This window comes from Belonocnema kinseyi, chromosome 4, assembly GCF_010883055.1.
Source record: "Belonocnema kinseyi isolate 2016_QV_RU_SX_M_011 chromosome 4, B_treatae_v1, whole genome shotgun sequence".
In the NCBI taxonomy this organism is placed as follows: domain Eukaryota; kingdom Metazoa; phylum Arthropoda; class Insecta; order Hymenoptera; family Cynipidae; genus Belonocnema; species Belonocnema kinseyi.
In genome coordinates, this window is record NC_046660.1 from 63,064,731 (window position 1) to 63,092,338 (window position 27,608).

At 23.2% G+C, this 27,608-nt stretch overlaps 1 protein-coding gene across 1 annotated transcript in view; it reads right to left on the minus strand.

The window, feature by feature from the left end:
* LOC117171919 (nucleolar protein 6) overlaps positions 1–27,608 on the minus strand; it is a 52,972-nt gene that overhangs the window by 17,866 nt on the left and 7,498 nt on the right. The window contains exons 4-9 of the mRNA XM_033359576.1: positions 25,398–25,679; positions 17,845–18,118; positions 11,505–11,799; positions 6,232–6,456; positions 3,250–3,687; positions 270–433 (exon numbers count right to left, since the gene is read on the minus strand). Of these exons, the coding sequence (XP_033215467.1) occupies positions 270–433; positions 3,250–3,687; positions 6,232–6,456; positions 11,505–11,799; positions 17,845–18,118; positions 25,398–25,679 (1,678 nt within the window). The remainder of the gene's footprint in view (positions 1–269; positions 434–3,249; positions 3,688–6,231; positions 6,457–11,504; positions 11,800–17,844; positions 18,119–25,397; positions 25,680–27,608) is intronic.

The window sequence follows — 27,608 nt, forward strand, 5'->3', positions numbered from 1 at the left end:
TGGAGAATTGATTTTGCGCGCGCGGCTTTAAAATTCTGTGAGTTGGATCGAGCAACTAGCGTTACTACAATTGATCTAGAGGACGAGACTATGCAGCATAATGACTAATTTTTAACGAAAGAGGTTTAATTTTTCATGGAAAAAAAAAAGAATTTGAAACAAAATAATTAATCTTAAACCAGATGAAGATTAATTTTCAGCTAAAAATAGAATAATTAAATTTTCAGTTGAAAAATTTTTCTTTTAAATCTTAACAATTTCAAACGTACCCATGCAAAGCTCCGTTTAATTTCGGCAGATGAAACAATTTTTTCTCCAGAGCTATTGATTCTTCCGTGTCTCTGTACTTTACAACACCATCCGGTCCAATTTGCTGTTTCATAAGAGCTATTTCCTTTTGGTGAGCTATTCTCAATCGAAATACAAATCCATTCTAAAACACAAATATTAAAAATAAAAATGCATGCACTGAAAAATTTCGATAATTTATGAATGAGAGTAACTAGGATGGCCGAAAAACATAATTTTCAAAATTCTATGATTTTTTTCCCGACTGATTTTTCATTTTCCCGGACCATTAATATTTAAAAACGAAAATTCTAATCATGTACATTTTTAATGTAAAATAATTTATTATTCACTTTAATTTACTTTAAAAAAGTGACTAATTTCTAACTTGAAAAGTGACTAATGTGAATTAATAATGTGACCAATGTTCTTTTTAATTTCAGAAAATTTAAGAGAGTAAGAAAGAATTGAAGAGAATTCCGAAGAATTCAATAGCATTGCATAGAATTCCGAATTAATTAAAATGAATTGTAAAAAAAATTAAAAAATTAATTTAAATACTTTTAGAGCTTTTAAAATCGCTTAAAATCAATAAAATCCTCGGACAAAATTAATATACGCTGAGTTTTTTAACATACCCTAAGATATTTTAAACCGATCAAAATCCCTTCAAATTATTAAAATCAATTAAAAATTCCTTGAAATCTTTTAAAATTCAATACAATTTAAAGCTTTAAAAAATTCCTTGAAATATTTTTAAATACCCTAAAATATTTAAAGTCCTGTAAAAGCTTTTGAAATCCCTTACAATTTTTTGAAGCTCTTGAAAAATCCTTAGAACTTTTAAATAATTGGAAATCACTTCAATTTATTGAAACAAATTAAAAATACCCTAAGATATTTCAAATCCTTTAGAACTTTTTGAAATCCCTTGCACTTTTTTAAAGCTTTTAAATATTCCTTTTAATATTGAAAAAAAACGAAAATCGTCAAAATTCTTTGAAATCGCTTGAAATTATTTAAATCAATTGCAAATTCCTTGGAGTCTTCTAAAATATTTAAAATTCCTTGAAATCTTTTGAAATCTCTTGAAACTTTTTAAAGCTATTAAAAATTTCTGGGACTTTTTAAAAATGCCTTGAAATATTTAAAATCCTTTAAATCTTTTGAAATTTTCTAATATTCCTTGAAATTTTTAAAGCTTTTAACAATTCCTTGTAATATTAAAAAAAGTCGCTAAAATCTTCAAAATTCTTTGAAATCCTTTTGAAATATCCTAAAATATTCCTTATCATTTTTTTATTGACCAACAATTTTTTAATAAAATAGAATCATAACTAACCAAATTCTTAACTTTTTGCGAACATAAGTCGTCCTATTGAAATCCTTGGGAATATTTTTAAATCTTTGTAAAGTCTTTGATTCCTTGAAATTTTTCAAATCTTTGTGGAATTTTCCAATCTTTTGAAATCGTTGTAAATTCTTTGAAATCTTTGAAAGTATTTAAAATATTTTTTAAATCATGAAATTTCTGTGAAATCTTCTGAAATTTTTTTAATTATTTGTAAAATATCTGCAATCTTTAAATTCCTTGAATTCTTTGAAATCTTTGTAAAAAATGTTTGTAATCTTTATGACATTTTTTAACTATTTGTGAACTCTTTCTTTAAGATATTTTTGTGGAAACTTTTCTGTTCGACTGAAATCTTCTCAGATTTCTTGAAACCTTTTGAAGTTGTTTAAAACCTTTAAAATGTTCTGAAATCTTCGATATATTTGGTCATTTTTCAAATTCTTTCAATCTTTTGAAATACTTTTGAAATCATTCCTACATCTTTTGTATTTATTTGAAATCCTGAAATATTTGAAACCTTTGTGAAATATTTTGAAATATTCTTCAAAAAAATGTGAAGTCGTTTAAAATCTTGGAAACGTTTTCTATTTTGGCGCACTGCACCCTTTTCGAAATATTAAAAATTGTTGACATCTTTTGAAATCTAGTGTATTTTACCCTTTTTGAAATCTTTGAAATATTCTCTCAAATCTTTTGCATTCATTTAAACCTTTTTGAAATCTTTAAAATCGTTGAAATCTTCAGAAAGTTTTAAAATGTGTGTAAACTCTTTGAAATCTTGGTGAAATCTATTTAAATTTTTTATGGGATCTTTGAAACATTGGTGAAATATTTTGTGTTAATTTAAAATCATTAAAATATTTGAAATCATTCTCAAATCTTTTGAAATCTTTTACAATTTTAGTAAAATCTTTGAAATCTTTGTGAAATGTTTTGAAATATATTTAAATCTTTGAGATATTTCTGAAATATTGTTGTGTTCGTTTAAAATCATTGAAATGTTTGAAAATCTCAAATTTTCTCAAATTATTGAAACCTTTTGAAATTGTTTAAAATATTTTAAATCTGGTGTAATATACCCTTTTTAAAATCTTTAAAATTCTTGAAATCTTTTGAAATCCTCATGAATTCCTTGAAATGTTTGTGAAATCTTCTGAAATCTTCTAAAACATTTTGAAATCGTTTATAATCTTCGAAATGTTTTGCAATCTTTGACCCTTTTAAAAAAATTTTAAATCCGTGAAATCTTTGAAATCTGTTGTGCACGCCTTTTTCAAATCTTTGAATCCATTTCAAGTCTTTGAAATCCATGAACTCTTTTTGAAATGTTCAAAATCCTTTTAAATATCATAAAATCTTTGAAATATTGAAATTTAAGGTACTCGTGAGAAATTGAAAGAGATTGCAAGGTTAAAAAAAAGTGATTTAGAAAAAACGTGACTGTGTGGAAGCCCTGATTATTCTGTAAAATTTACTTGAAGTGTTTCTTCCAGAAATTCCCTGGCTATTTAATCATTTTTTTTAATCCCTGAATTTTCTTTAGCAACAAAGTTACCTGAATTTTCCCAAAAATGTCCAGATTTTTCCCTGAAACTGCGAGTACTTACCTTAAATACATCAGTGTAGTGAAGACTTCCCTGAGCCTTCAATTTGTACTGTTTCCTGAGACATTCAGCTACCTGAATTTGGAATGCACCTTTTGTACTCTGAACTGCTTCCAGTTCATCAGGCCATTTTCCACTTGTCAACAACTGAAGACTAATTTCGATGGGTTGAACAAAAGTAGGAGCTTCTTTTAAATTTTCTTCTTCAAGCAAAAGATACTTTTCTCCTTTGACAGTGATGTCATCCTTTTCTCGAATCACAGTTGCAAGTGGAGGAAAAACTTCCGTGTATCGAAATACAGAACTGGAACCTTGAATTCCAGTGATGGATAGTGGCATATCTGTCAGAGAAGTTAATTCTTTCTCCAGAGAATTGAAGACTTGAATTACTCGCAGTGAAGCCTCTTCTCCTGTTCCGTATTCAAAGTTCGTCACGTTTATCTATAATTACAAAAAAAAGGCCGTACTAAAAATTGGAAAATTTTCGGTAAGTCAATAGATTCATTGTCATCTCCCTAAAAATTATTAACCAAAGAGATGTATCTTCACCCAGAAAAATGAATTTTTAGCATCGTAGTTGAATTTTCAACAATATACTTAATCCCTCAACAAAAGAATTTTTTTTTTATAAAAATGGCTGAATTTTAAACCCAAGTAGAATAATTTTCTACCAATTGACGAATTTTGAACAGAATACATGAATTTTCAAACAAATGATTGCATTTTCAACTAAAAAAGATAAATTTTTTACACAAAATGAAATCGTTAAAAGTATTCTCATATTAGTGCCACCTAATATGTCGACGCTTCCTGATGTGATTAAAAAAAATTTTATCGAACATTTTTTATAAATTACAAAAAATCTTTTTATAAGAAAATTTTTTGGAAAAAATGATTATATTTGAACATTGACTAATTATTTTCAAAACTGGATAAATTCCCCCCAAAAAAGTGTGATAGTTTATATTTAAATCACAAAGATATTATTTTTACAGAAAAAAAGGAATTTTTAAACAAAAAAAAACTAATTTTTAACAAATAAAGATTTTTCATACAAGAAATAAATAACAGTTTATCTAAATTGTTGAATCTTCAAGACAAAAGACGAATTTTCTCTACAAAAATTGAATTTTCAAACAAAAAATATGACTTATTAGCAAAAAATTAATTTTCCACGAAACTGATACACTTTTACCCAACAAAAACGAAATTTAAGACAACAAAAATTATTTTCCCAAAAAAAAAAGAATTTTCAATAAAAAAATATCAATCCTTAAAAACGAAAAAGTTATATTTTCAGTTCAAAAATTAATTTTAAACTAAAAAACAGGCTTTTCCACTCAACAGTTAAATTTTCAACCAAAGAGATGAATTTCCAACGAAAAATATAAATCTTCTACAAGAAAATGATTTCTTAACAAATTTAAAAATGATTTCTTAACCAAATTATTCAAAGAAAATACTTGAGTACTCAAGCAACGAATCGTAATTTTTGACCAAAAAGTTACATTTTCAAAACAAAGAAAAATTGAAATATCTACTTAAACAAATGGATTTTTCAATCAAAAAGATAAATTTTCAAAAAAATAGTTGAATCAAAATATAAATTTTTAAACAAGAAATAGGTTCCTTCGAAAAAAATAATTTCCAATCCAAAAAGACGAATTTATAATTTAGAAAAATTACTTTTCAACAAAATTATTAAATTATTTACCAAATATTTCCATTTTTATCCAAAAACGATGGAATTTTTCTCAAAACTGATGAATTTTTATTTTTAAAAATGACAAAAATAGTTAAAATTTTACCAAAATGAAGTTCTGAGGAAAAAATTAAATTTTCAATAATAAAAAGTACGAAAACAGATGAATTTTTGATAAAAAAAGAATTTTTTTAAATTCAAACTTTCGTCCAGAAAATATTTCAGTTCATTTTTCAACATTAAAATATGAATTATAAACAAAAAGTAAATTTCCGACAAAGTAGTTAAATTTTTAACAAAACAGTCGAATCCAACCAAAAGGTATGACTTTTTAACAGAATAGATTAATTTTCAAGCAATAATTGCATTTTATCCAAGAAAGATCAAATTTGTCTTATAACAGATGAATTTTTAATTAAAAAAAAAAAATTTCAAATCAATCGTTGAATTTTATTCCAGAAAAGATTTCAGTTATCCTTTCAACACAAAAATATTAATTCCAAATAAAAAGTAAGCTTTCTACGAAATAGGTACATTTTCAACAAAACAGAAGAATTTTCAACCAAAAAGACAAACTTTCAAAAAAGAGTTTTTTTCAAAAAAGATTAAATTTCTTCTAAAATAAATAAATTTAAAAAACTTAAAAAATTGTTCAATTTTCATACAAAGAAGATTCCCATTCATTTTTCAACACCAAAATAATAATTTTAGAAAATAAGTTAATTTTCTGCTAAATAGTCGAATTTAAAAAAAAAGTATGAACTTTTAACGAGATTGTTAAATTTTCAACCAAACAGTTGCATTTTTGTCCAAGAAAAATGAACATTCTACTAAAACAGGTGAATTTTTAAATAAAAAATACGAATTTTCAGAAAAAAGTTTTAATTTCCAAACAAAAAGATTTCGATTGATTTTTGAACACAAAAATATGAATTTTAAACAGAAAAAAATTCTAGGAAATAGTTGAATTTTCAACAAAACAGTTGTATTTTTTCCAAGAAAGTTGCAAAATTTCTACAAAAAAATATGAACGTTTAAATTGAAAAGCCAAGTTTTCATCCAAAAAATATTACAGTTGACTTATCAAAATAAAATATGAATTTTAAACAAAAGGTTAATATTTTACAAAAAGAATTGCATTTTTAACCCAAACAGAATGTATTTTTAAGAAAATTGTTAAATTTTCAACCAAATAATAGAATTTATAACTAAAAAGATAATCTTCAGTAGAAAGTTTTTACGAATTTGTAAAACTGTCTCGATAATAATTATACCTTTCATACCTTTTGCAGCTTCAGCAGATTCTCAATTTGATTTCCCAAGTAGAAAATTTTACTCCTGTGAAGGCCGAGCTTCTTTTGTAAAATGAAGAGAACTATTTTCTTGGTCAAACTTCGCTTTTCCTCTAGAGATTTTCCTTCTCCCCAAACTACAACTTCGTGAATCGAACCGTCGTTGAAACGATGCAATTCAGATTTACCGCCCCAAAACTTTCTAAAAGCTGCTGCCTGTTTAAAAAAGTGTATTGTTCAATAATTATAAATATTCGATAAATTTTTTAATGATCATAAACAAAAATTTAGGAAATTAGAAAACAATATGCTGTGAAAGAAATTCTTTTTGATGGTACGAATTTCAAATATTTCTTAAACTATTTATTTCCTAATTTTGTTGATATGAAAGACATTATGAACAGCGAAGAAATAGCTAATTTTTATATTTGCAAATTTTCAATATACTTTTAAAGAGGATGATTCATTTTCTATGAAAAAAGAAGAATTTTCAACATAACAATTGAATTTCACTCCGAAAACATGAATTTTCAACAACAAAAACAATTTTCAACTACATAATTGAAGTTTAACCTAAAAGACATTAATCTTCAACCAAGAAGATTAAGTTTTAACAAAAAAAATTAATTTTTAAGCCTAAAGTATGAATTTTCCACAAAACAGTCAAACTTTTAACAAAAAAGTTAATTTTAAACCAAAGAATTACCAACAACAAAAAAAGATTAATTTTCAGCATAATAGTTAATTTTCAATCCGAAAATATGAAATTTTGACGAGTAAGTTAATTTTCTACCAAATAGTTGAACTTATAAAAAGAAACATGAATCTTGCACCAAGCTTCATTTATATCCAAAAAAGATTAATTCTAAAAAAAAGTATAATTTGTAATTTCAATCATAAGGATATTAAATGTAAATTAAAACCCGTTTAATTCACTAAAAATACAAATTTTCAACAAAATAATAGATTTATCAATCAAAGAATATTTTTCAGTCAAGTAAAGAAAAAAAATTAAACCAAGTTGCTGAATTTTCAACCCAAGTAAGTGAATTTTCTAAAAAACAGTCAAATTTTGAAACTTAAACTTCATTTTCAACCAAACAGTGGAATTTTCTACCACAAAACATGAATCTTCAACCAAAAAAGATGAATTCTCGATAAAAATGTATAATTTTAAATTTCAACCGAAAAAGATTTTAATTTTAAGCAAAAAGCAGTTGAATTAATTTTTAAAAACAGTTGAATTAGTCCAAAAAGAGGAATTTTCAACAAAACAGTTGACTTTTCATCCAAAGAAGATTTTTCAGCCTAGCGAAGAAAAAAATTCCAAAAACAAAGTACTGAATTTTCAAGCCGAAAATGGATTTTCTATCAAACAGTTGATTTTTCAACAAAGAAGTTTTTTTGCAAACAAATAGTTGATTTTTTTCCCCAAAAAGATGAACTTTTAAATAGGAAGATTAATTTTCTACCAAAATAGATGAATTTTCAACCAAAAAATTAAAAATTTTCAACATAACTATACAATTTCAATCCGAAAACATGATTTTTCAACTCTTCAACCAATAAGATTAATTTTTGACCATAAAAGGCTAATTCTCAACAAAAAACTTAAAACTTGAGATTTGAACCGATAATATATTGATTTTAAATTACAAACAGTTTAATTTACCCAAAATAATAATTTTCCACAAAATAGTAGATTTTTCGAGCAAGCAAAATTTTTCAGCCAAGCGAAGAAAAAAAATTCATACCAAAATTTCTAAATTTTTACGCTAAAATTTGAAAATTTTGATTTCATTCGAAAAGATTTTAATTTTAAATTAAAAACAATTCAATTTATCCGAAAAGAAGACATTTCAACAAAATAGTTTATTTTTATACCAAAGATTTTTCAGCCAGGGGAAAAAAAAGAAACTTTGACGAAATTGCTGAATTTTCAAGCCCAAAAATAGAATTTTCTACAAAATAGTCCAATTTTTAACAGGAAAGTTAATTTTCAACCAAATGATTGAATTTTTCTTCGAAAAAGAGGAACTTTTAAATAATAAGACTAATTTTCTACCTAAGTAGATGTATTTTCAACAAAAAATATGAATTTTCAACATAACAGTTTAATTTTAGCCTGAAAATATGAATTTTCGACGAAAGAGTTCTTTTTCTATCTAATAGTTTAATTCTTAACAAAAAACATGAATCTTCATCCAAGACGATTAATTTTTTACCAGAAAAGACGAATTCGCAACAAAAAATGTAAAATGTAGATTTTAATGAAAAATATATTAATTTTAAAGTAAAAACAGTTGAATTCGTCCAAAAAAACAAATTTTCAAAAAAATAGTTGATTTTTCAACAACAAATTTTTCAGCCAGGGAATAAAAAAACGTTCACAAAATTGCTGCATTTTCAAGCACAAAAAACCAATTTTCTACAAAATAGTCCAATTTTTAAGAAAAAAGTTCATTTTCAACCCAATGATTGAATTTTTTTGGAACAAGAGGAACTTTTGAATGAAAAGATTAATTTTCTACCAAAGGAGAGGACTTTTCAACAACAAAAAATATACATTTTCAACAGAACAGTTGAATTTCAACCTGAAAATATGAATTTTCGACGAAAAAGTTTTTTTTTCAACCTAATAGTTTAGGTTTCAACAAAAAAACATGAATTTTTTAACGAAAAAATATAAATTTTGAACGTAACAGTTTAATTTTAACCTGAAGATATGAATTTTCGACGAAAAAGTTCTTTTTCCATCTAATAGTTTAATTTTTAACAAAAAACAGGAATCTTCATCCAAGACGATTAATTTTTTACCAGAAAAGACGAATTCTCAACAAAGAATGTAAAATTGAGATTTCAACGAAAAATATATTAATTTTTAATTAAAAACAGTTCAATTCATCCAAAAAGACGAATTTTCGAAAAAAATAGTTGATTTTTCAACAAAATATTTTGCAGCCAGGAAAGAAAATAAAATTGACAAAATTTCTGCATTTTCATGCCCAAAAAACGAATTTTCTGCAAAATAGTCCAATTTTTAAGTAAAAAGTTCATTTTCAACCCAATGATTGAATATTTTTTTTTGGAACAAGAAGAACTTTTAAATAAAAAGATTAATTTTCTACTTAAGGAGAGGATTTTTCAACCAAAAATATGAATTTTCAACATAACAGTTGAATTTCAACCTGAAAATATGAATTTTCGACGAAAAAGTTTTTTTTCCCACCTAATAATTTAATTTTCAACAAAAAAAATAAATCTTTATCCAAGAAGATGAATTTTTTTACCAGAAAAGACGAATTCTCAACAAAAAATGTAAAAGATAAAATTTCAATCAGAAAGATTTTATTTTTAAATTCAAAACATCTGAATTCATCCAAAAAGACCAATTTTCAACAAAAAAAGTTTATTGTACCAAATTGCTGAATTTTCAAGCCCAAAAAACAAATTTTGTACAAAATAGTCTAGATTTTAACAATAAAGTTCATTTTCAACCAAATGATTGAATTTTTCTTCGAAAAAGAGGAACTTTTAAACAATAAGAATAATTTTATACCTAAGGAATTCTCAACAAAAAATGTAAAATTGAGATTTTAATGAAAAATATATTAATTTTTAATTAAAAACAGTTCAATTCGTCCAAAAACACGAATTTTCAACCAAACAATTTTGTCTTCAACCAAACAAGATTTTTCAGCCAAGCGAAAAAATAAACTTTAATCAAATTGCTAAATTTTCAAGACAATTAAAGTGAATTTTCTACAAAACAGTTGAATTTTAAACAAAAAAGTTCATTCTCAACCCAAAAATATTAATTTTTGACGAAAAAGTCCATTTTCCATTAAACAGTTGACTTTTCAACAAAGAACATGAATCTTAAACCAAGATGATTAATTTTTGACCAAGCAATATGAATTAGCAAAAAACAAATGTAAAATTTAATATCTCAACTCAAAGATTTTTATTTTATGTAAAAAATAGCTCAATTCATTAAAAAAATTACTTTTAAACAAAATATTAGATTTTTTATTTAGATAGTTAATTTTTTTAACAAAAAGATGAACTTTTCAACATGAAGATTTTGTTTTTTACGAAAACAGATGTATTTATAACCAAAAAATATGAATTTTCGATATAACATTTCAATAGGAAAATTGGAATTTTCAACAAAAACATATGAATTCTTTTTAAAAAATATAATTTATTATTTAAAATGAAAATATTTTTATTTTATAACAAAAACAGCTGAATTCATTTTAAAAAAATGACTTTTAAACAGAATAGTAGATTTTGTAGCCTAATAGCTGAACTTTTAAAGAAGACGTAAATAATTTTTTAAGAAAACAGATGAATTTTTAACCAAAAAATATTAATTTTCGACATAACAGTGGAATTTTAACCGAAAAATATTAATTTTCATGGAAAAAAAATCATTTTCAGCCAAGCAGTTGAATTTTCACCAAATAAACATGAAACTTCAACCAAGAAGATTAATTTTCAACCAAAACAGATAAATTCTTAACAACAAAAAAATGCAAACTTTTTAATATTTCAACTAAACAGATTTTAACTTCAAATCAAAGACAGCTGAATTTTTTTGTTAAAAATCTCTAATTCTCGTGCTGCAAATTCAACTGCTGAACAGAAATTTCTTCTTTTTGGCTTTAAAATTCCACAATTAGTTATGAAATTGAACTATTTGATACAAAGTTAAATTGTTTTGCAGAAAATTCGTTATTGTTTATTGAAAATTAATTCTCGTCCATAGAAAATTAAATACACCATTTTTGGTTAAAAATGAACCTTTTTCGTTCAAAAATTCAACAATTTAATTAGAAATCTTTAAAAACGCAAAAATTATAAACTGAAAATTATTACAATAAGACCTGAACCAAAATCATGTTCACTGTTCAAAATAATTAGTTGAAAATTATGCATTTTATTGAAAATTTGCGTTTTTAGCAGAAAATTCAACGATTTTGTTAAAAATGTATATAATTTTTTGAAAATTCGTATTTTCTGGTAGAAATTAATTTTTTTGTAGTTAAAAATTCAAATTTGTGGTTGAAAATTAATCTGCTTTAGTATTTATTTATGATTTATTTATTTTTGGTATTCTTTATTTTTTTTTCAAGTATTTTGTGGAAAATTCGTCTTTCTTGGTTATAATTAACTGTTTTTTATTTTTAATTAAAATCTTCTTTGGTAATTATTTTTTCCGAAATAATAAAAAATACTATTATTAATTTATTTATACTTAACTTTGAAGAATTTCCTTCTGGTCCCTTCGTGATCACATCAAAGTAGAAATCCGGATTCAAATTCAGTCCAATAAAAATTTCGTCCAAATTTTCTGGAACATCATCCTCGATATTCCATTCTTTAAACTGTTCTGGTAATACGAAAATATCTAACAATCTCTGCCCTAAACCTTGCTTCAAAATATCAACGATCAGTTTAACACTCTGAAGGTGTTTATTAGGTCCAAAGTTAAGTCGATCCACTTCAGCCGATTTCTTTTCGGTAATATTTTTTAAAGCCAGCGTATCGTGAATGCTAAAATTTAATTCATAATTTTAATTTACTTTAAAAACTATATTGAAAGACACTCTTAAATCGCCATGAAGCACCATCCAATAATTAAATAATTAAATTAAACAAAAAAACATACTTAAACTTTTCTTGAATTTGTCTTCGAAGTCCATCAATTTGAATAATAATTAAAACAATTTTTTATTTTACATCCTTATATTAAAAACTCAGAGCATATTTAGGTAAAACTAATGTAGCTACTATATTAAATTAAAATTAAAATTCTACTGCTTCAAATTTTTAACTGTTCAAGAAAAAATATTGCACTTTCAACAAGATAGATGAATTTTTAACTAAATAGTTTGAATTTTCAACCAAAAAGATTAATTTTCTACAAAAAAAAATGATATTTTAACAAGCATGAATTCTCAACCAAATAGTTGAATTTTTAACTAAAAATGGAATAGTTAAATTTTCAAACAAAATGATGAATATTTAATTGGAATACTTGAATTTTGAACTTAAAAAGATGAAATTATCAAACAGGAACCAAAAAATAAGATTTTTCCACGAGACATGAATTTTCATCGAAATAGTGAAATTTTCAACTAAAAAAGACCAATTTTGAACAAAATAGTTTATTTTTTAACTAAAAAATACCAAGTCTCAACAAAAAATGAAACAGTTAAATTTTCATTAAAAAAAATTAATTTTTCACCCAAAAAAATGCAACCAAAATGATAAATTTTCATCTAAAAAAGTTGATTATTTAACTGGGATACTTGAATTTTCAACAACAAAAAAATAATTTTTTACAAAAGAATTCAACTTTCAACCAAGTCGTTTAAAAAAAGGAGTTTAAACTAATAATGATGATTATTTAACTCGAATTCTATGAATTTTGAACAAAACCGTGAATTATCAAAGAGCAACATTAATTTTCAAGACAACAGTTGAATTTTGAAGTAAATAGTTCAATTTGCAGTCAATAAATTTAATTTTTTTAAACTTATAAATTTTCAACCAAGAAGATGAATTCATAGAAAAAAATTTAGCTAAATACATGAATTTTCAACTAAAAAAAGATAAATTCTCAACAAAAAATTTAATAGTTAAATTTTCAAACAAAGTTATGAATCTTAAACTGGTATACTTGAATTTTAGACAGAAAAGAGGAATTTTTGAACCAAAATGATGATTTTTTACCTAGAATAATTGAATTTTTAAAAAAATTAATTTTCTACCAAAAAGATGATTGCTCAACAAAATATTTCAATTCTCAACCAAATAACTGGATTTTCAACTCAAAAGCATCCAACCAAATAGTTGAATTTTTAATTTAGAAAAATATATATTCATAACCAAAATTAGAATAGATTAATTTCCAGTTAAAAAAGTTAATTTTCCACCAAAAGCAAATCAAATTTTCAACCTAAGTTCCTAATTTTTAACTATAATAGGAATCATTAACTGGAATAGATGAAGTTTAGTCCAAAAAGATGAATTTTCGAACAGGAAGATTAATTTTCTACCAAAAAATAAGATTTTTCCACAAAATACATGAATTTTCAACGAAATAGTGAATATTTCAACCAAAAAAGTTCAATTTTCGACAAAATTGTTTTTTTTAACGAACAAAAAAACGAATTTTTAACCAAAAATGAAACAGTTAAATTTTAATTAGAAAAAAATAATTTCCCAACAAAAAAAATTTGCAACCAAAATGATCAATTTTCATATAAAAAAGAAGATTATTTAACAGGAGTACCTAATTATCAACTAAAAAAAATGAATTTTTTACAAAAAAATTCAACTTTCAACCATGTGGTTTTATTTTTAACTTAAAAGAGGAAATTTGAACTAATTACGATGATTATTTAACTGGAATAGTTGAATTTTAAACCGAAAAGATTTTTTTTTTAATCAAAAATTATAATTTTTACCTAGAATAATTGAATTTTCAACCATAAGAATAATTTTCTAACAAAAAAGACAATTTTTCAACAAATTTCAAGCGAATAGTTGAATTTTTGATTTAAAAATATATATTTATAATCAAAAATAGAATAGTTTATTTAAATTTAAAGAAGATCAATTTTCAACATAAAATGAAATAACTACATTTTTTGTTAGAAAAAATTAATTTGGAATAAAACTGGTAATTTTTCAACCAAAAAGATCATTTTTAATCTAGCAGATTAATTTCTATAACAAAGCATCAACAAAATACATAAATTTAAAAAAGATAAATTGTTAAGCAAAAATTTAATAGTTTAATTTTCAGAAAAAAGTGCTTATGGTCAGCCAAAGAGATGAATTTCCAACTAAAATTTAGGAAGATTCAAATGGCATAATTACATTTTCGGTTAAAAAAATAATTTGCCACAAAAAAATTAATTTTTAACCAAAAAGATGAATCTCCTACTGTAATAGTTCAATTTTAAACCGAAAAGATAATTTTTTAAACAAAATGATGATTCTTTACTCAGAATAATAGAATTTTCAACCAGAAAGATGAATTTTCTACCAAAAAGATAACTGTTCAACAAAGTATATGAATTCTGAAACAAAGAACTGAATTTTCAACTAAAAAAGATCCAAACAAATAGTTGAACTTTTAACTAAAATATATATATTTATAACCAAAAATAGAAATATTAAATTTTCAGTTAAATAAAATTTAATTTTCACCAAAAACAAAAAAAAACTTTCAACATAAATTATGAATTGTTAGCAATAATAATGAATCTTCAACTGGATTAGATGAATTTTAATCCAAAAAGATTGATTTTCTAGCAAAAAACAAGATTTTTCCACAAAATACGTGAATTTTCAACGAAATAGTGAAATTTTCAACAAAAATAAACAAATTTTCACCAAAGTGATTCTCCTTTTAAACTAAAAAAATACGAATTCTTACCCAAAAATGGAACAGTTAAATTTTAATTTAAAAAAATTAATTTTCCAGCAAAAAAAAATTGTAACCAAAGAGATACATTTTCATCTAAAATAGATGATTATTTAGCTGGAATAATTAAATTTTTAAGCAAAAAGATGAATTTTGTACAAAATAATTCAGCTTTGAACCAAGTCGTTTCAATTTGAACCAAAAAGAGGAATGTTTAACTAATAATGATAATTATTTAACTGGAATAGTTGATTTTTCAATCCAAAAGATTAATTTTTAACCAAAATGATCATTTTTTACCTAGAATAATTGAATTTTCAAGCAGAAAGATTAATTTTATATAAAAAAGACGTTTTTTTTCAACCAAATACATGAAATCTCAACGAAATAACTGGATTTCTAACCAAACAAGATTAAATTTCATCCAAATGGTTGATTTTTCAAGGAAAAAAAAAATTTATTTATTTATAACCAAAAATAGAATAGTTTAATTTTCAGTAAAAAAAAAATAATAATTTCCCAACAAAAACAAAACAAATTTTCAACCAAAGTTATGAATTTGTAACTAAAATAATGAATCTTGAACTGCAATAGATGAATTTCAAATATAAAATATGAAATTTTAGAAAAATATTTGAGCTTTTATTTTATTTTCAAACAAAAAGATTAATTTTCAACTAAAATGATGAATATTTAACTGGAATACTTGAATTTTCAAAGAAATAGGATGTATTTTAAAACAGAAAGAATCATTTTCTACCAAAAAATACGATTTATCTACAAAAAAATTGAATAGATAAATTTTAAATTAAAACCAATTAATTTTGAATCAAACTGATGAATTTTCAACCAAACAGATCGTTCTAAAATCACGTAGATTAATTTCTATAACAAAATTTCAAATTTCCAACTAAAATTTCGGAATATTCAAATGGAATAAGTACATTTTTGGTATAAAAAAACATTGCAAAAACAACTAAGTTTAAAAAAAATAGTTATATTTTCAAACAAAGTGATGCATTTTCAACTAAAATTATGATTCTTTAACTGGAATAGTTAAATATTAAACCAAAATATAAATTTTTAACTAAGATAATGAATAATTACCAAAAAAATGGAATTTTTAACAAAAAAGAATAATTTTCAACCAAGAAGATCAATTTATATAAAAAGATGAATTTTCAACTAAAAGTATAATTTTTCAATCTAAAACTGAATAGGTAAAATTTTATTTGAAATAAAATTAATTTTTAACCAAAGAGATCAATTTTGAACTGAAAAAATGGAATAGTCAAACGGAATAGTTATAAAAACATTTCTTTTCAGTCAAAGCCAAAAAAATAATTTTCAACAAGAGTTTAGCTTTCAATCAAGTAGTTTAATAAATGGCAGAAAACTGTTGAATTTGCAAGCAAAAAGAGTAATTTTCAACCAAGAAGATTAATTTTCTACCAAAACGAATGAGTTTTCCACGAAATACATGAATTTTTAACCAGAGACTTGAATTTTCAATTACAAAGGATCAATTTTGTATTGCGTTTTAAAAAAAAATTACACACGCTCTCGAAAAAATTCCCAGATTGAAAAAAATGTCCCTGACATTACGATATATGAATTCTCAACCAAATAATTGGATATTCAACTAAAAAAGATTTAAACAAATAGTTGTATTTTTAACTAAAAAATATATATTTATAACCAAAAATATAATAGTTTAATTTTTTAGTTTAAAAAATAATAATTTTCCACCAAAAATAAAACAAATTTTCAATCAAGGTTATGAATTTTTAACTATAATAATGAATCTTCAACTGGAATAGATGAATTTTAATCCAAAAAAATGAATTTTTGAACAGGAAGCTTAATTTTTTAGCAAAAATAAGATTTTTTTTTTACAAAATACATGAATTTTCAACGAAATAGTGAAATTTCCAACAAAAATAGACCAATTTTTACCAAAGTAGTTTGTTTTTTAAATAAAAAAATACCAATTCTGAACCAAATATGGAACAATTATATCTTTAAATTAAAATAAATTAATTTTCCAGAAAAAAAATTAGTAACCAAAGGATAAATTTTCATCTAAAAAAGATGATTATTCAAGGGTAATACTTCAATTTTGAACCAAGTAGTTTCATTTTCAACCTAAAAAAGGAATTTTAAACTAATAATGATGATTATTTAACTGGAGTAGTCGAGTTTTAAACTTAAAAGATTAATTTTTAAACAAAATGATGATTTTTTATCTAGAATAATTGAATTTTCAACCAGAAAGATTAATTTCCTACCAAAAAATAAGATTTTTAAACCAAATACATTAATTTTCAACGAAATAACTGGATCTTTAAATAAACAAGATCAAATTTCAACCAAATAGTTGAATTTTTAACTAAAAGGTACATATTTATAACCAAAAATGGAATAATTTAATTTTCAGTTAAAAAAATTAATTTTCCACAAAAAAAAAACAGATTTTCCAATTAAGTTATGAATTTTTAACTATAATAATGAATCTTGAACTGGAATAGATGAATTTTAAACCAATAATATGAATTTTTAGGAAAATATTTTATTTTCTATATTATTTTCAAACAAAAACATTAATTTTTAACTAAAATGATGAATATTTAACTGGACTACATGAATTTTCAAAGAAAGAAGATAAATTTTTGAGAAAAAAAAATTAATTTTCAAACAGGAAGAATAATTTTCTACAAAGAAATACGATCTATCCACAAAATACATGAATTTGTAAACAAAATTGTTGAATTTTCAAATAAAAAGGAATAGCTACATTTTCAATTAAAACAAATTAATTTTGAATCAAGCTGTTGAATTTTCAACCAAAAAGATAATTTTAAATCCAGAAGATTAATTTCTATAGCAAAATTTCAAAATTCCAACTAAAATGTAGGAATATCAAAATGAAATAAATATATTTTTGGTTTAAAAAAATAATTTGCAACAAAAAAACAAAGTTCTTCAATTTCTCGTGATTAAAAAGGAATTTTCAACAAAGAAAAAAAAATTGTTGAATACAGTATTACAAAGCTATTTTTACAAATGAAGAATCATTGTTATTCAATTTTGTATTGCAATTAAAAAAAAAATACGCGCACTCGAAAAAATTCTCGGATAAAAAAAAATATTCATTAACTTACCAGATCACATTATCGAAAGCTCGATAAATAGGAACTTTCCTCATAAAAAGAACCTGAAACCCATCAACTTGACCATGATCTAAAGATTGTACAGAACCTGCTGCCAAGTCACGAATCCAAAAAAACGTTTCTTTGGAAATGTTTGCGGCGATATTGTGATACCCTGTTGTGTCTAGAAAAGCGCAATCGTAGTACTTTTTGTACTCAGAAATTCGTTTCAGGCTCTCTGTTTCTTGACACATCGATATTCCGTTTTCGCTCCAACTACTTTGAGCTTAAATAAAAATAATTAAAAAATTAGGAATTCATTATAAAATGACAAAAATCGCTGTGAAGTATTGGTATGTAGAAACTGAAAATCTTTCCTGCTTTGCTCAATCTTTGAAATATATTTGGAATATTTGTGAAATAATAGAAATATTTCTGAAATTTTTTAAATCTATGCGAAACATTTAAAATCTTTGAGATATTATTGCGACCTTTGTCAAATCTTTGTTAAATCTTTGCGAAATATTTGATGTTTGGTAATATTTGTAAAATTATTTTAATCTTTTAAAAAATTTGAGGGGATCTTTGGGAAGTCATTGAAATCTTTGTAATCTATCTTAAATTTTGGTGAAATAATTAAAATCTTTCTGGAATCGGTTAAGTTCATATTCGAGATATTTTTGAAATATTTGGTAATATTTGTGAAATTATTGAAATCTTTGGGAAATCATTGAAATCGTTGTAAACTCTTTTAAATTTATCCGAAATGTTTCTGAAATAATAGTAGTCTTTGTAAAATTATAGAAGTATTTTTAAAATCTTCTAAATCTGTCCAATATTTTTGCAGAATATTTGAAATCTTTGTAAAATCTCCATGAAATCTTCTGACAGTCATTGCAATTTTGTCAAATCTTGGAAAAAAATGTGGTAATATTTGTGAAATTATTTAAATCTTTGTGAAATCTTTCGGAAATCATGGTAATTTTTAAATCATTAAAAAATTTTGCAAAATATTTGAAATATTTTTGAAATTATGAAATTTTTGGGAAATCATTGAAATCTTTGTAAACTCTTTGAAATTTATCCGAAATTTTTTAAATCTTTAGGAAAGCATTTCAACTTTTGTGCAATCTTTGAAATTTATGTGATTATATTTATTTGCGAAATATATTTAAAATTTGTGTTCAATCTTTGAAATCTATCTGAAATCTTTGTAAGATCGTAGAAGTCTTTGTGAAATCCTTGTGATTTTTATAAAAATCTTTGCGAAATATTTTTGAAATATTGGGTAATCTTTGTGAAATCATAAAAGTCTTTATAAAATCTTGATGCATTCTATAAAAATCTTTGCGAAGTAATTTAAATATTTTCGAAATATTTCGTAATATTTGAGAAATTATTTAAATCTTTGTCAAATCTTTCGGAAATAATTATAATCTTTTAAATCGTTCTAGAATCATTTAAAAAATTTGCGAATTAGTTAAAATATTTTTGAAAGATTTGGTATATTTGTGAAATTATTGAAATCTTTGTAAAATCTTTGTGAAATCATTAAATTCTTTGTGCAATCTTTGATAACTATCTGAAATCTTTGTGAAATCTTTGAAATCTTTGGGAAATCATTGAAACCTTTGAAATCTTTGAGAAATCATTGAAATCTTTGTAAAATCTTTAAATTTTTTACAAATTTTTGAGAAATATTTTTAATCTTTGTGAAATCATTAAAATATTTGTTCAGTTTTCGAAATCGATCTGAAATCTTTGTGAAATCATATAAGTCTTTGTGAAATCCTTGTGAATTGTATAAAAATCTTTGCGAAATATTTTGGAAATATTGGGTAATCTTTGTGAAATCATAGAAATCTTTATAAAAAATCTTTGAGAATTCTATGAAATTCTTTACGAAATATATGAAATATTCGGTAATATTTGGTAATATTTGTGAAATTATTGAAATATTTATGAAATCTTTGTGAATTCTCTAAGAATCGTTGTGAAATATTTGAAATCTCTGTAAATTCTTTGAAATCTTTGGAAAATCCTTTAACTCTTTCTGAAATCTTGAGGAATTCTTTTTAAATCTTTACAAAATATTTGAAATACTCGGCAATATTTGTGAAATTATTGAATTCTTTTAAATCTATCTGAAATCTTTGTCAAAAAGTCTTTGTGATGTGAATTCTATAAAAAACTTTGCGAAATATTTGAAGACTTTGTGAATTCTCAAAAAATCTTTGCGAACTATTTTAAATATTTGTGAAATCATTAAAATCTTTGTTCAATTTTTGAAATCTATCGGAAATATTTGTGAAATCTTAGTGAATTCTATAAAAATCTTTGCGAATTATTTGAAATATTTTTGAAATATTCGGCAATATTTGTAAAATTATTGAAATAATGATGAAATATTTGTGAATTCTCTAAGAATCTTTGCGAAATATTTGAAATCTTTGCAATTTCTTTGAAAAATCTTTGAACTCTTTCTGAAATCTTTGTGAATTCTATAAAAACCTTTGCGAATTATTTGAAATCTTTTCAAATAATTAATTTAAAAAATTTGCGAAATAGTTCAAATATTTTTGAAAAATTCGGTATATTTGTGAAATTATTGAAATCTTTGTAAAATGTTTGAAATCTTTGTGAAATCATTAAACTCTTTATTCAATCTTTGAAATCTATCTGAAATCTTTGTGAAATAATAGAAGTCTTTATAAAATATTTTAAATCCTTGGGAAATGATTGAAATCTTTGAATCCTCTACAAATCTTTGCGAAATATTTTAAATCTCTGTGAAATCATAGAAGTCTTTGTGAAATCTATAAAAATCTTTGTGAATTCTCTAAAAAATTTTGGCGAAGTATTTGAAATATTTTTGAAATATTCGGTAATACTTGTGAAATTAATGAAATCTTTGTGAATAATCTAAGAACCTTTGCGAAATACTTGAAATCTTTGTTAGACCTTTGAAATCTTGGGGAAATCGTTTAAATCTTTCTAAAATCATTTTAAAAAATTGCGAAATACTTGAAATATTCGGTAATATTTGTGAAATTATTGAAGTCTTTAAAATCTTTGTGAATTAATTAGTAAATTTTTGCGAAATATTTTTTAAATATTGGGTAATCTTTGTAAAATCATAGAAGTCTTTATGAAATCTTTGTGAATTGTATAAAAATCTTTGCGAATTATTTGAAATATTTTTGAAATATTCGGCAATATTTGTCAAATTATGGAAATATTTATGAAATCTTTGTGAATTCTCTAAGAATCTTTGCGAAATATTTCAAATCTTCGTAAATTCTTTGAAATCTTTCAAAAATCTTTTGATCATTTGTGAAATCTTTGTGAATTCACTAAAAATCATTATGAAGTATTTGAAATCTTTGGGAAATCATTGAAATCTTTGTAAAATCTTTGAATTCTCTACAAATCTTTGCGAAATATTTTAAATCTTCGTCAAACCTTTGAAATCTTTGGGAAATCATTTAAATCTTTGAATTTTCTACAAATCTTTGTAAAGTATTTTAAATCTTTTTGAAATCATTGTAATTTTCTCAAATCTTTGAAAATCTTTTCAATATATTTGGTAATATTTGTGAAATTATTTAAATCTTTGTGAAATATTTCAGAAACCATTGAAATCCTTTAAATCTTAATGAAATCTTTAGGAATAGTTTTAAAATTTTTACAAAATATTTGAAATATTCGGTAATGTTTGTGATGAAATTATTGAAATATAACGGAAATCTTTGTGAAAAAGTCTTTATGATGTGAATTAAGAAAAAAAATTTTGAGAAATATTTGAAATCTTGTAAATTCTCGAAAAATCTCTGCAAACTATTTTAAAACTTTGTGAAATATTTTAAATCTTTGTTCAATTTTTTTAATCTATCGAAAATATTTGTGAAATCTTGGTGAATTCTATAAAAATCTTTGCGAAGTATTTTAAATATTTTTTGAAATATTTTGTAATACTTGTGAAATTATTGAAATCTTTGTGAATTCTCTTAGAATTTCTAGGAAATATTTGTAAATTCTTTGAATTATTTGTGAAATCTTTGTGAATTCTCTAAAAATCTTTATGAAATATTTTAAATCTTTTAAATCTTAGGGAAATCATTTAAATCTTTGTAAAATCTTTGAATTCTCTACAAATCTTTGCAAATATTTCTAATCTTTGTGAAATCTTTGTAAAATCTATAAAAATATTTGCGAAGTATTTGAAATATTTTTTAAATACTTGGTAATATTTGGGAAATTATTGAAATCTTCGTGAAATCTATTTGAAATCTTTGTGAAATTATAGAAGTATTTGTGAAATCTTCTGAATCTATCCAAAATCTTTGTAAAATCTCCATGAAATCTTCGGAAAATCATTACATTTTTGTCAAATCTTGGGAAAAATTTTAGAAATCTTTTTTAAAAATTTCGTAATATTTTTAAAATTATTTAAATTTTTGTGAAATATTTCAGAAATCATTGTAATCATTTTAAATCTTTCTAAATTCATTACAAAAATTTCACAATATGTGAAATATTTTTGAAATATTCGGTAATATATGTGAAATTATTGAAATCTTTGTAAAATCTTTAAATTTTTGCCAAATCATTAGGAAATCATTAAACTCTGTTCAATCTTTGAAATCTATCTAAAGTCTTTGTGAAATAATAGAAGTGTTTGTGAAATCCTTGTGATTTTTATAAAAATCTTTGCGAAATATTTTTGAAATATTGGGTCATCTTTGTGAAATCATAGAAGTCTTTATAAAATATTGGTGCGTGCTATAAAGAATTTTGCGAAGTATTTGAAATCTTTTCAAAATATTTGGTAATATTTGTGAAATTATTGAAATATTGATGAAATATTTATGAATTCTCTAAGAATCTTTGCGAAATATTTGAAATCTTTCGAAAATCTTTGAATTCTTTGTGAAATCTTTGCAAATTCACTAAAAATCTTTATGAAATATTTTAAATCTTTAAAATCTTTTAAAATCTTTGAATTCTATAAAAATCTTTGCGAAACCTTTAAATCTTTATGAAATCTTTAAGAACTGTTTAGAAATCTTTGTGAAATTTTTTAAATCTTTAGGAAATAATATCTCTGTAAAACCTTTAATTTTTTTTACAAATCTTTGCGAAATATTTTTCATCTTTGTGAAATCATTAACATTTTTTTTAACTTTTGAAATCTTTCTGAAGTCTTTGTGAAATCCTTGTGAATTCTATAAAAATCTTTGCAAAATATTTTTGAAATATTGGGTAATTTTCGTGAAACCATAGAAGTCATTATAAAATCTTGGTGCGCGCTATAAAGAATTTTGCGAAGTATTTGAAATCTTTTCAAAATATTTGGTAATATTTGTGAAATTATTGAAATATTGATGAAATATTTGTGAATTCTCTAAGAATCTTTGCGAAATATTTGAAATCTTTGTAAATTCTTTGGAATCTTTCGAACATCTTTGAATTCTTTGTGAAATCTTTGCGAATTCACTAAAAATCTTTATGAAATATTTTAAATCTTTTAAAATCTTTGAATTCTATAAAAATCTTTGCGAATCCTTTAAATCTTTATGAAATCTTGAGGAACTGTTTAGAAATCTTTGTGAAATTTTTGAAATCTTTAGGAAATCAAATCTTTGTAAAATCTTTACATTTTTTACAAATCTTTGCGAAATATTTTTAATCTTTGTGAAATCATTAAAATATTTTTTCAACTTTTGAAATCTTTCTGAAGTCTTTGTGAAATCCTTGTGAATTCTATAAAAATCTTTGCAAAATATGTTTGAAATATTGGATAATCTTTGTGAAATCATAAAAGTCTTTATGAAATTTTTGTGAATTCTATAAAAATCTTTACGAAGTATTTGAAATATTTTTGTAATATTCGGTAATATTTGTGAAATTATTGAAATCTTTGTGAATTATCTAAGAACCTTTGCGAAATATTTGAAATCTTTGTCAAACCTTTGAAATCTCGGGGAAATCACAAAAATCTTTGTGAAATCTTTATAAAATCTTTGAATTCTCTAAAAATCTTTGTAAAGTATTTTAAATCTTTTTGAAATCATTAAGAAATCATAGCAATTTTGTCCAATCTTTGAGAAATCTTTGGAAATATTGTCAAAATATTTGCTAATATTTGTGAAATTATTTAAATCTTTGTGAAATATTTGGGAAACTATTGAAATCCTTTAAATCTTTCTGAAATCTTTAGGAATTCTTTTTAAACCTTTACAAAATATTTGAAATATTCGATAATATGTATTAAATTATTGAATTGTTTGTGAAAGCTTTTAAATCTATCTGAAATCTTTGTGAAATAATACAAGTTTTTGTGCTGTGAATTCAATAAAATCTTTGCAAACTATTTTAAATATTTGTGAAATCTTGGTGAATTCTATAAAAATCTTTTTTAAATCTTTGAAATCTTTGTAAAATCATTAGGAAATCATTAAACTCTTTGTTCAACCTTTGAAATCTTTGGCAAATCATTGAAATCTTTGAAATCTTTGTAAAATCTTTAAATTTTTTTACAAATCTTTGTGAAATATTTTTAATCTTTGTGAAATCATTAAAATATTTCTTCAATTTTCGAAATCTATCTGAAATCTTTGGAAAATCTTCGAATTCTTTGTGAATTCTCTAAAAATCTTTATGAAATATTTTTAATCTTTGTGAAATCGATAAAAAACTTTGCAAAGTATTTGAAATGTTTTTCAAATATTCTGTAATATTTATGAAATTATTGAAATCTTTATGAATTACCTAAGAAACTTTTCGAAATATTTGAAATGTTTGTCAAACCTATGAAATCTTGGGGAAATCATTTAAATCGTTTTGAAATCTTTAAATTCTCTAAAAATCTTTGTAAAGTATTTTAAACCTTTTTGAAATCATTAGAAAATCATTGCAATTTTGTCAAATCTCTCAAATCTTTAGGAATTCCTTAAAAATCTTGACAAAATATTTGAAATCTTTCTGAAATAATAAATGTCTTTGCGATGTGAATTTTATAAAAATTTTGGGAAGTCAGGAAAATCTTTGTAAAATATTTGCATTCTCTAAAAAAATTTGCAAAATATTTTAAACCTTTGTGAAATCATTAGGAAATCATTGAAATTTTGTCAAATCTTTGGAAATCTTTTCAAATCTTTGGAAATATTTTCAAAATAGTTGAAATATTTGGTAATATTTGTGAAATTATTTAAATCATTGTGTAATATTTCGGAAACCATTGATATCTTTTCAATATTTCTGAAATCTCTAGGAATTATTCAAAATCTTTACGAAATATTACAAATATTTTTGAAATATTCTGTAATATTTGTGAAATTATTGAAACATTTTTTATCTATCTGAAAACTTTGTGGGATATTTTATGAAATCTAAAAATTTAATAAGGTTTTCTTGCTTCGGTTAAAGAAAAAGGATCATTGAAATCTTTGTGAAATCTTTAGCAATATAAATTTAGTAACTGTATTTATCATTTATTTATTAATTAATTTCGCCGCATCAGCGTACGAAGGATATACGATGGAGAAAAAAAGAGATAAACATACCTAAACTGTTCCAAACGTTCCTGACGATTTGATAGCTGCTCATAAAAGTGTTTAGCTTCTTTGTACGTAATAAATACAATACGTACATCGTCATAACGTGGCCATTGAATGCATCAAATCCTACATTCAATTCTCGTTGGCCCAGCCAGATTTTTAAAAGAATTATACCGTCTCGAATATTTGGATATTCCTTTATTAATTTCAGGTTTTGTTCGTTTGTTCGCAACATTGTTAAATCGTGAAGAACGACCGAATTGTAATGTGGAGTTGGGATTAAAGATTCTGAAAGACAAAAAAAATTAAATCATTAATTTCGCTTTAGTCGATAAAAGGAATTAAAGAAACACAGGCTGCACCGTTCAAAATGCTCTCTAGACAAGGGAAATAGGGTGATTTTTCAAGAAAATAAGGTTTAAAAAAATTAATGTAGAGGTATCATATTGAATTTAATATGAAACGCTTAAAATTTCAAGTCAAAATATATTATATTTTCAAAAAATAGTGAAATTTTCATCCTACAGCGATTATTTTTTTAACAAAATAGCTCAATTTTCAAACAAAAATTATTGAACTTGAAAGAATACAGTTCCATTTCTAACCGACTAGTTGAATCTTTAAGTAAAAAAAAATAACTTTTTAGAAAACAGTTGAATTTTCAACTAAGAAAGATGAATTTTGATTTAAATAAATAATTAAATTTTCAACGAAATAGTTAAACTGGTAAATTATAAAGATGAATTTTTAAACAAATATTTGAATTTTGAATAAGAAAAACGAATTTTCTTTTTATAAAAGAGCGAATGTTAAACAAAACAGCTACATTTTGTACCAAAAAAGAAGGCTTCTAAAAAAAATAGTTCAATTTTCAAAAAATAATTAAATTTTTAACAAAATAGATAAATTTTCAACCTACAAAAATGATTTTCAGCTAAAAAAGATCAATGTTTTACCAAATAGTTGAATTTTCGAATTGAAAAAAATGTTAACTAGAAATAAAATAGTTGAATTTTAAGTTAAGAATAAATTCAGTTTTACGAGAAAGAAAATTTGAACAGAATAGTTAAATTTTCGACCAAAATGTGACTTCTTAACAAAATAGATTTTCAAACCAAATCGTTGAATTTTTAATTTACGAAGATAAATTTTCAAAAAAATACTTAAATTTATACATAAAAATAAATAAATTTCAACCAAAAATCGAATAGAAAAATTTGTAGTTAAAAAATTAATTTGTTACCAAAAAATAGTTAAATTTTCAACCAGAGGGATTAATTCTCAACGAAGAATGTATTATTTGATATTTTAATATTAAATTTAAAAAATAGTTAAATTTAAACACAATAAAAATGAATTTGCAACAAATTACTTTAAACGCTAACAGAAAAGGTTATTTATTTAAGACAAAAAGTTGAATTTTTAACCCGAAAATACGAAATTTCAACAAAAAAGTTCAATTTCAACCAAAAAGTTGATTTTTCAAATAAAAACTATTCATTATCAACCAAAAATGGAACAATTAAATTTTAAATTTTCATTCTCAAAGAAAAATTTAATAGATATTTCAACCTAGAGAGATTTTAATTTTAAATAAAAAAAAAAGAGGTGAATTCATTCCCAAAAGTACGAATTTTCAACAACAAAAAATGTAATTGTTTATATTTCAAGAAAAAAATTTTGAATAAATAAAAAACGGTACAATTCTACTAAAAATAAATCAAATCTTTACAGAAATGTTTGAATATTTAACAAAATAACGTTATTTTCTTTCAGTCGAATCTTTACCTAAAAATTGATTTTCAACCAAAAAAAGATGAATTTTAAACAAAATACTGTCTATTTTTACAAACCAATAAAAAATGAAATAGTTGAATTTTTTAGTTAAAAACTAAAATTGAACCAAAAAAAAGCAATTTAATTTTCATCTGAAAACAATCAATTTAAAACAACAAAAATGGGACAGTTAACTTTTCAGATAAGGAATTAATTTCTAACCAAAAAAGAAAATTACCATAAAATAGTTAAATCTTCAAACAATAAAATGAATTTTTAACAGCAGCGTAAAATTAACAAACAAGTATTTTAATTTTCAAACAAAAAAGATAAATTCTCAACGAAAAATAAAATAAGTGATTTTTTAATTAAGAACTATCCATTTTTAACTAAAAATAAAATAGTTAAATTTCCAGCAAAAAAGATAACTAAAAAAATAGC